Consider the following 10,607-nt stretch of genomic DNA (forward strand, 5'->3'; position numbering starts at 1 on the left):
TGATGAAGGGTCTAGGCCCGAAATGTCAGCCTTTCTGCTCCTATGACGCTGCTTGGCCTGCTGTGTTCATCCAGCTCTGCACCTTGTTGTCTCGGATTCTCCAGCATCTGCAGTTCCTACTATCTCTGATTCAATTTTAACCCCACTGCGAAGCCTCTAAGGATGCCTAGCCTGAAGAAGTTACCCTCCTCCCTCCGGACAAACCCAGGGGATCTCTCTCCCACTGCAACTCTCTCGTAATCTCTTCGGCCTTGAAACTGCTCAACCATGTCCTGAAGCAAACCAGGTACTACAGCCATATCACCTTGCTCAGTACCTGCCTACGGAACCAGATCATCCCCAATGGACTACAGTCCACATTCAGGCCTTCCCAATTTGGCCCCAACCGTGACAATATCTACATTCATAGCATTGAGATCCTTCAGAAGCGTTTCTCCCTGCGACTCCTGAAACATTTCTGATGAAGGGTCTAGGCCCGAAACGTCAGCCTTTCTGCTCCTATGATGCTGCTTGGCCTGCTGTGTTCATCCAGCTCTGCACCTTGTTGTCTCGGATTCTCCAGCATCTGCAGTTCCTACTATCCCCAAATCTCCTGTCAGCCTCCTTTTTCTCAAGGACAGTCCCAGCCTCCTCAGTCCATTCTCACAGCTAAAGTTTCTCATTCCTGGAGCCAACCTTGCATATCATGCCTGCACTCGCTCCAATGTGTTTATATCTTCCCTCTAATATGGCGCCCATAACTGTATATAATACGCCAGCTGAGGCCTAACAAAAGAGAGGGGATGGCCAAGTGGTATTACCACTGGACTAATAATCCAAAAACTTAGCTGAAGTTCTGCGGTCCCAAGTTCAAATCCCACCACCACAGATGGTGGAATATGTTTTCGATACAGATATGGAATTAAGAGTTTGATGATGAACTTGATGAAAAAACTCTGCAGAGGACAGTATCCCATCACTAAGTCACCCTTTGTTTACACGTGCATAGTACTTGATACAGAGCCAGCTCTCAAAGTGAACTGAACCTCTGACACTCCTGTTGACTAGAGCTCCCTGACTGGACTACATTAACAGCCCCAATCAAGGAAGTCATTCTATGAGTCCAACCTGGCTGACCTCATTACAATCGATACACAAAACCACTTAGGTAATACAAGCAAACCTATTTAATGGCAACAGCTTTAGTGTATTTTATATTTTACCAAACGGTTTAGTAGGAGTTAGCCATTTAGAATTTATCGCTCTATTCAGTAACACAAGAGTAGTATTAATATACACTATGGTATGTTACAGTACGTACACCAGTTCCACCTGATCTTAATACATAACACAATGTTCTCTAGTAAACTGTTCAATAGCAGGATTTTAAATGAAGATATTAACCACGCCATGCCATGTGTTACAGAGTAGGTAGCATATATCTACGTGTGTGTTTTGTCACTGGCAAGCAATATTTTATGCCATATATATTTTGAATCAAAATGATAGATTGAAGTATTGTTAAATGGAATCAAGGGATCCATGGACACCCAAATTAAAATGCACTTATGGAGCAAAGGCAGAAGATTGGCACTAGGCCATGGTGCTCATTTGAAGAACTAGTGCAGGCCTGATGGGCCAAATGGCCACCTTCTGCACTGTAATAATTCAAACCATTTGAACCCAAAGTGGAAGGAAGTAAAGTTAGTAACAGGAATTTGAAAGGATGCTCAGAAGACAAGAGACAAAAAGGCAAGTGTTGAGTATGCTTCAAGAAGAATTGAGATAGTTATAACAAAGAGGGAGCAGCTTTGGTACAGCTATAAAGCACCCCGGTTAGACAATAATTGATGTTGAGTGTGGAAGGATAATATTAGATTCAGGAGGAATGCAACACAGGATTAATTATAGTCATACACCAATTTTCATCACTTCCAGGCATCTCAAAATAGTTTACAGTCACTAAAGCACCTTCTGAAGGCGACTCACTGGTTTTATGGAAAAAACAACTAGGAGTTGGTATGTACACAGCAAGGTCCCACAAACAACATTGTGATAACGACCAGATAACAGCAGTTTCTGGATGATCACCAAATCAGAGTTAGGTCATTGAGGAAAGTTGTTCAGAAATACTCCCTTCACAGAAAGTGTGGATCACACTATCATATTCAAACAACCAGAAAATGGTGGAAAAACTCAGCATGTCCGGCAGCATCAGTAGACAGGGAAACACAGCTAAGCTTTCAAGTCCAGTGAACCCTCATCAGAATGAAAATAGCTGGAGATTGTCTCTTAACTCCGCTCAACCTGTTCATCAAGAACTGTCAACGTTATATGAGTCACCTTAAATTTCTTTGCACCCCGATCCATTCTAACCTTTGTCCCTCCAAAGTTCCTGAACTCTGTGCTCTTAGATCCAACCCTGACATTGTAACCAAAGCTGCCAGCAAGGGTGGTGCTGTTGTCTGGCATTCTGACCTTCAGCTGTGAAGACTGAGCACCAGCTCTCACTCCGGACCATGATCCTGCAATGGAACATCAGGCTGTTGTGCCCCCAACCCATTGAATGGGTCAGGGGAGCGGATAATTTAAGATGACCGATGTAACATTGACAGTTCTCAATGGACAGCTCAAGTGCAGATTAAAGACTATTGCCAACTAACGTCATTTCACTGGGAATCCCACCTCCTTCCCCATAGCTTCATATCATATCGTCCCCCAACCCCATACAACCCACTTCTACCCGCTTCCCAAAATCAAACAGGACTGCCCAGCAGACCCATTGTTTCAGTCTATTCTTGCCCCACTGAACTTATTTCTTCCTCCTTTGACTTGAATGTGTCTCCCCTCATCTGGGCCCTTCCCACATATCTGCGAACCTTCTAATACTTTATGTTGGTTCCAAAATTTTGACATTGCTGGTACCAGCCATCTCCTCTTCTTCATGGATGTGCATTCCCTCTACAAACCCCCATCAGGACGGTCTGAGGGTTCTCACTTCTTCCTTGACACTAGGCTTGAACAGTCTTATCCACTGCCACCATCCTCTGCCTGGCTGATCTCATCCTCATTTTGAGCAACTTCTCCTTTAACATCTCTCACTTTTCCTTCAGGTAAAGAGGTGGACGTGGGTATCTGCCTGTATCTTGTGGGGTTCAATGAACATTCCTTGTTCCAGTCCTACTCAGGCTCCCACTCACAACAATTTCTCTGGTATATTAATGGCGTCATCAGCACTGCTTCCCTAATTTATCAATTTTACTTCCAATTTCAACCCCACTCATGCCTTCACCTGATCAATTTCATGCCTTCCTTCCCTTCCTCATCAGTTTCCATTACTGCGGACAGACTGGCCACTGATATCCATTACAAACCCACCAACTCCCAGTCATCTTGTGACTACTAACTCACACCTCAACATCATGTAAGGACTCCATTCCATTCTCCTCGTTTCTCTGTCTGTTGCATCTATTCTGATGATCCCATTTTCTGCAGGTGCCAGAGTTACAAAGTCAGAGTCATACAGTATGAAAACAGACCCTTCGGTCCAACCAGTCCATGACGAACATAATCCCAAACTAAACTAGTCCCTCCTGCCTGCTCCTCCCCATATCCCTCAAACTTTTCCTATTTGTGTCCTCAGAAATGTCCACCTTTTTCTTCAAAAAAGGATTTCTTGCTACCATGGGCATTCAGCTGTATTTGAACCAATTGCCACACTTCTGTCCTCACCCCTCTCTTCCCTCCCACAATGATTGATTCCCTGGTTCTAACAATTTCGCCTCACCAGCATCCGCATCCAAGTACAAGTTGCATTTCCGTCATCTCCAGCAGGGCACCACCACCAAACGCTCCCCTTTCTTGTCAACATTCCACAGGGACTGTGCCATCCTGGGCACCCTGGTCCATTCCTGTTCAACGGCACCTTCCCATGCAATCACAGAAGGGGTAATATTTGCCCATTTACCCCCTCCCTCATCATCATCCAAGGTCCCAGACACACCTTTCCAGGTGAAGCAGCAATTTACCTGCACTTCACTCAATCTAGTCTACTGTATTCACTGCTCAGAACATGGTCTGTTCTAGATTAGGGAGACAAAATGCAGGCTGGGTGACTCCTTTGTGGAACATCTATGCTCTGTAAAAATAACCTCAAGCTTCCAACTGCCGGCTACTTCAACACACCACGATGTTCTCATACCAACATTTCTGGCTCAGGTCTACTGTATTTGTACTTGTGCTCAAGTGAGGCTCAGTATAAGCTGGAGGAACAACACCTCATCTTCCGTCTAGGTACTTCAAGGTATTCAGGACTCAATATTGACATAAAGCTGGGCCTCCTGGGCCAGAGGCACGTACAGTACCCAGTGTGCCCCTCCAAACATAAACACCCTCTTCTTTGTTCATCAACTTTTCCCAAACTGCTGGGTTCTGTTACGTATAGGCTGGGCCCAGCACAACCAACCAATTTTCACCCATTTACACTGCTTGTCAGCACCCTCCTAGCAATTATCTCTCCTTCAGTTTGTCATCAGCAATCTAATATTTGCCTTTTTTTTGCGCTCCACGTACTCTACACTATTCCCTCCCAAACCCCATCATCAACGTAACTATCACCCTTTCCCAGGTATTTTCAGTTCCAATGAAGGGTCACTGGACTTTGAACTGTTCACTGTGTTTCTCTCCCTACAGATGCTGCCAAACCTGCTGAGTTTCTACAGCATGTGTGTTTCAGACAACATCTGCAGTTCATTTTAAAATCTTGTTACATTTATGCTAATCAAAACTGCAGAAGGGATACGGTACCACGATAGGTCGATGACAGGATACGGATCAGCCATGGTCTGATGGAGCTCTAGGGGGTAAAGCCTCTCCTCTAATTCTATGTTTCTCACAGCCAGTTCATAAATTCAAATATTCACATTTACTATCCTGGTCATTAGGCAGTAGACTATCTATTATATTGGTTTACGTGTTCGGTAGCTGTCAGCCAGTGCAGCACAACCTGCATGTTTACAAGCTCACATCTGGCTAGGCAGTAGCATATTCTACATATTGTATAGTCTCTCGCACATACTCAATAGGTTTACCTGTTCAGTAGCAGTCGGGCAGTACACCATGAGGATGAGTGTAGTGCAGACATTGAGAGCCAGGCCGGTAATGGTGATGAGATTAGGAGCCACCCAGAGCGGGAGGCGGCGGACCAGCCACTCCCACCAGGCCTGCATGAGGGGCTCAAGGAGCGAGGAGCCGGCGCTCCGGTACCGGTGCTCCTCCAGGCGCTTCAGCTGCTGCCGGCTCAGGGGCTGCTGGAACAGCGAGTTCAGGCCCAGGCCCGAGCTAGGGCCGGGACTTCGGCTGCTGCCCATCCCTGTGCTCCCGCGGCTGGGCCGGTGGGCGGTAGACAGCGGGCGGTTCATGGCCGGCCCTGGGTGCACCTCCCCCACATCAGTCCGCCGCGCCGGGCGCCGCTCTGTGTTCATGGAGCCCGTGCTCGGTCCGTCAGAGCCCGGCCCGAACCGGCTTTCCCCGGGGCCTCGAGTCAGGGTTTCCCCTGCCTATCCCACACCCTCGGGCCGACTCTCCCCGCTCCGCTTCCGCTCCCTCTCTCTCTCTCCGGGCCAACTCTCCCAGCTCCGCTCCCTCTCCCCGGGCCGAGGCCTGACTCCGGTTTCGCCGTTTCCCTGGACACTGCCACCACTGACCCGGAAACACTTGAAGGTCGACCCGGAACTGACGCGCTAAAGGTCAGGACACACCTCCGGGGGCAGAGTCTCTTTAGGCCGGGCCTCCTGGGCCAGAGGCATGTACATTACCCAGTGTGCCCCCCCCCCCCCAACAAAAAAAAACTTATACTGAAAGTGTGGGGGGAGCAGGATCAGGGACTGGTGTGGGGGTGGCGACTGGGAATGGTATCAGGGACTGGGGAGAGGGCCAGGGATTGGGGAGAGGGTCAGAGATTGAGAGAGGGCCAGGGACTGGGGAGAGGGTCAGGGATTGAGAGAGGGCCAGGGACTGGGGAGAGGGTCAGGGATTGGGAAATGAGCCGGTCTGGGTCAGGGAACATGTTCAAGGTCTGAGGAGTCAGGGACTGAGGAAGAGGTCAGGGAATGGTGTCAGGGATTGGGTAAGCTGTCGGGTTTTGGTATTGGGTCAGGGACTGGGTAAGGGGTCAGAGACTGGGGTGCAAGTCAGGGACTGGGGAGGGGGTCAGGAGCTGAGGGATGGTGTCGGAGACTGGTGAATTATGTCAGGGACTAAGGATTCAGGAACAGGGATGTTAGGGTTTAGGGAGGCAGATGGAATCAGAGACTAGGGAGGGGATCAGGTTTTGGTAGTAGGTCACGGAGTGGGTAAGGGATCAGAGACTGGGAAGCATGTTAGGAACAGGGCAGGGAATCAGGTAATGGGAATTGGGTCAGTGATTGAGGAGGGCATCCGGGACTGGTGAATGGTGTCAGGGACTTGGGAGGTGGTCAGGGACTGGGATTGAGATCAGTAATTGGGGGCGGTGGGCTCAGGGACCAGGAATATCAAGACATGGTTTGGGGTCAGGAACCGGGACGAGTGTCAAGGTCTGGGAAATGTTGTCAGAGTGGTGAGTGAAGTAAGGGACTGAGGAGTCAGGAACTGGGGAGTTATGGATTATGGAGGAGGTCAGGGTTTGGGAGTTCGGGGATGGGGTCAGATATTGGCGTGGGGATTGGTGACGGAAGGGTCAGAAGTTAAGGAGGGGGTCAAGGCCTGGGGGATCGGGTCAGGGCCTGAGGAATGGGGTCAGGAACTGGGTGGGAATCAGGGACTGGGAAGTGGTCAGGATTGGGCCAGGTCAGTCACTGGTGAGGCAGAATTGGTTAGCTAATGAGGGGAAGGGAACAGGAATAAATTGGCCATTTTTGTATTGGCAAAACAACTAGTGGAGTGCCTTAGGAATCAGTGTTGAGGTTTCAACTATCCATCAATGATTGTATGAAGACACAGAATGTATGTTTGCTACATTTGCTGAAGACAAAGATAGGTAGGTAAATAAATTGTCAAGAGGACATAAAGAGTCTATTTGAATCTGTTATAAGAATTGAGAAAAAATCAACCGCAGTTTTAGTTTGAATATATGCACTTGCCGATTTGACAGAAAGAATAATTGCATAGCTTGTTATTTTAAATGGACAGGATTTGCAAAACTATGAGGAACAGAGGGATATAGTTATCATGGTACATGAATCACAAGACAGGTACAGTAAGAGATTCTGAATAGAAATGGAATGTTGACCTTGATTGCAACGGAATTGAATGTAAAATTAGGGGGCTGTTGCTACGGTTGTGTAGAGCCTTTATGAAGCCATACTGTGCAACTTTTGGTCTTTTTATTTGCAATGGAAACAGTTCAGAGAATATTCATTGAACTGATTCCTTGGAGAGAGGATTATTTTAGGAGGAAATGTTGAACAGGATCAGCCTATACTCATTGGAATTTAGCAGAATGAGAGATGATCTTATTGAAACATAACGTTGTGTGGGGTTTGACAGTCTAGATCTAGGGAACTCAGTTTAAAAAGCTGGGCTTCCACTGCTTAAGACTGAGGACTGAGATGAGGAATCCCAACCCCCCCCCATGCCCCTGGACTTTTTGGTCTGTGGAATTCTCTTCTACGGAGACTGTGAAAATAATGTCATTGAATATTTTAAAGGATGCGTTGAACAAGTTTTTGATTGACAAATGAGTCAAGGGTTATGGAGGACAGACAAGAAAGTGAAATTAAGGCCACAATCAGGTCAACCATGATCTTTGTGATGAACAGAGCAATGTTCAAAGGGCTGAATAGCCTTGTGCTGTTTCTAGTTCTTGTTTTATGTGTAAACAAGGTTTTGCAGATTTCTGGGGGTTATTATGATTGTTGTGTTAGTAACTGCAGGTATGACCTCCATGGAGAATTGTACCCAGTGAAAAATTAATTTACTGAATGAACCCTAAAAGATTAAATTACCAACAAGATTCCATTTTTGTTGCTTTTCCTTGATACAATTCAAATTGAACATGAATGAACAGTGTGTCCTCAGTGGTCTGTGAACTAAAAGTTTGAATAAGCTTGCATATAGCCCACTTTTAGTTTTTGAGTGGGTTATAGTATAAAAATAACCAAAAGCAAAGATTTAGTCACGAACAAATAAAGGTCATTATAAAACTACAGCTGTAGATTATAAAACCAAGATATTCGATCCGTCAAGTCTTCTCTATCATTAAATGAGATCATGGCTGATTTGATAATCTTCAACTTCACGTTAGAACATAGAACTATACAGCACAGTACAGGCCCTTCAGCCCAGATGTTGTGCCGAACTTTTACCCTAAACCTAAGGTCTATCTAACCTCCACCCCTACCTTATACTATTATCCATATGCCTATCTAATAGCTGCTTAAATCCCCCTAATGAGGCCGACTCCACTACCCTCTCCAGCAATGCATTCCATGCCCCTACCACTCTCTGAGTAAAGAACCTACCTCTGACGTCTCCCCTATATCTACCTCCACTCACTTTAAAACTATGCCCCCTCATAATAGCTACCTCCACCCTAGGAAAAAGTCTTTGGCTGTCCACTCTATCTATACCTCTGATCATTTTGTACACCTCTATCAAGTCACCTCTCATCCTTTGTCATTCTAAAGAGAAAAGCCCTGGCTCTCTCAACCTTTCCTCGTAAGACCTTCCCTCCATTCCAGGCAACATCCTGGTAAATCTCCTCTGCACCTTTCCAACGCTTCCACATCTTTCCTGTAATGAGGCGACCAGAACTGGACACAATACTCCAGATTCGATACGAATCAGGGTTTCGTATCGCTGGAGCATAACTTCACGGCTCTTGAACTCAATCCTTCTATTAATGAAAGCTAACACACCATACGCCTTCTTAACAACTCTATCCACCTGGGTTGCAGCTTTCAGGGAACTGTGGACATGAACCCCGAGATCCCTCTGCTCCTCCACACTGCCAAAAGTCTTTCCGTTAACCCTGTATTCTGCTTTCAAATTTTGTCCTTCCAAAATGAATCACCTCACACTTTTCAGGGTTAAACTCCATCTGCCACTTCTCAGCCCAGCTCTGCATCCTATCAATGTCCCTTTGTAACCTAGAACAGCCCTCCGCACTATCCACAACTCGACCCACCTTCGTATCGTCTGTGAACTTACTAATCCACCCTTCCACTCCTACATCCAAATCATTTACAAAAATCACAAGTAGAAGAGGACCCAGAACAGATCCTTGTGGTACACCACTCGTAACTGAGCACCATGTTGAATATTTTCCGTCCACTACCATCCTTTGTCTTCTAAGGGTCAGCCAGTTCTGAATCCAATCTGCCACATTTCCCCCTATCCCATGCTTCCTTACCTTCTGCATGAGCCTACCACGGAGAACCTTATCAAATGCCTTACTTAAATCCATGTATACCACATCCACTGCTCTACCTTCATCCACGTGTTTGGTCACCTCTTCAAAGAATTCAATAAGGTTTGTGAGGCATGATCTACCCCTCACAAATCCATGCTGACTATCACGAATCAAACTGTGCCTTTCCAAGTGACCATAAATCCTATCTCTCAGAGCCCTTTCCAATAATTTGCCCACCACTGAAGTAAGACTAACTGGCCTGTAATTTCCGGGGTTATCCCTATTCCCTTTTTTTGAACAAGGGAATGACGTTTGCAACTCTCCAATCTTCCGGCACTATACCTGTGGACAGTGAGGACAAAAAGATCATCGTCAAAAGCCTTGTGATCGCTTCCCTCGCTTCCCTGCCTTTTACCCATAACCTTTGGTTTCCCTTACTGAAATAACTGCACAGATGCCAGTACCCTGTCACCAGGTCACCCTTTATTTATGTGTGCACAGTACATGGCCCCTTAACTGCCAGCTCAAAACCAGTCCACAGACTGAGGAGATAGTAAGAACTGCTGATGCTGGAGCCAGAGATAACACAGTGTGGAGCTAGAGGAACACAGCAGGCCAGGCAGCATCAGAGGAGCAAGAAAGCTGACGTTTTGGGTCGGGACCCTTCTTCAGAAATGGGCCATTTCACATACTGAGGAGCCCTTTTGAATCTCCTACTTATATCTGTCAGCCAAGGCTCCCTGATTTTCCCAAGTTAATAATCCCAAGCAGGGAACTCATAGTCAGTGGGATCCACCTGGCCCTGGTTCCAATCACTACACTTACTGATTATAAACCTGTCTATCTCATCCACTACAGCCCTCTGTGTTAAAAAAAAATTCATAGATTCACTGCAGTTTGAAACAAGAAATTCCTCCTCATCTGTCTTATATGGGCAACCCTTTACTCAGATTATGCCCTCTGGGTCCTAGATGCTCACAGAAGGGAAATAACATTACAAGTCACTTAAGAATCTTTTACCAATATATTTTTCCTTGCAGAAGGGGCCCAACATGTTCACAGTTCTGATGAAGAGTTACCAGACTTGGAATGTTAACTCTGCTTTCTCCACAGATGCTGCCAGACCTGCTGAGTTTCGCTAACAGTTTCTGGTTTTGCCACAGTATTCCAACTGCGGTCTGACTAGTGCCGTGTGTAATTTTAATAAGGCCGTCCTATTTTTATCCTTTGAAATAAA

At 46.4% G+C, this 10,607-nt stretch overlaps 1 protein-coding gene across 1 annotated transcript in view; it reads right to left on the reverse strand.

Annotated features, from left to right (window-relative positions):
* The window catches only part of LOC109937061 (choline/ethanolaminephosphotransferase 1), a 35,660-nt gene extending 29,923 nt beyond the window's left edge, over positions 1 to 5,737 (reverse strand). Inside the window, exon 1 of the mRNA XM_020535677.2 lies at positions 5,070 to 5,737. Coding sequence (XP_020391266.1) covers positions 5,070 to 5,462 — 393 coding nt within the window. The 5' untranslated portion in view covers positions 5,463 to 5,737. The remainder of the gene's footprint in view (positions 1 to 5,069) is intronic.
* Between the last annotated feature and the right edge of the window lie 4,870 nt (positions 5,738 to 10,607).

The sequence above is a fragment of the Rhincodon typus genome, chromosome 25, assembly GCF_021869965.1.
Source record: "Rhincodon typus isolate 14 chromosome 25, sRhiTyp1.1, whole genome shotgun sequence".
In the NCBI taxonomy this organism is placed as follows: Eukaryota; Metazoa; Chordata; class Chondrichthyes; order Orectolobiformes; family Rhincodontidae; genus Rhincodon; species Rhincodon typus.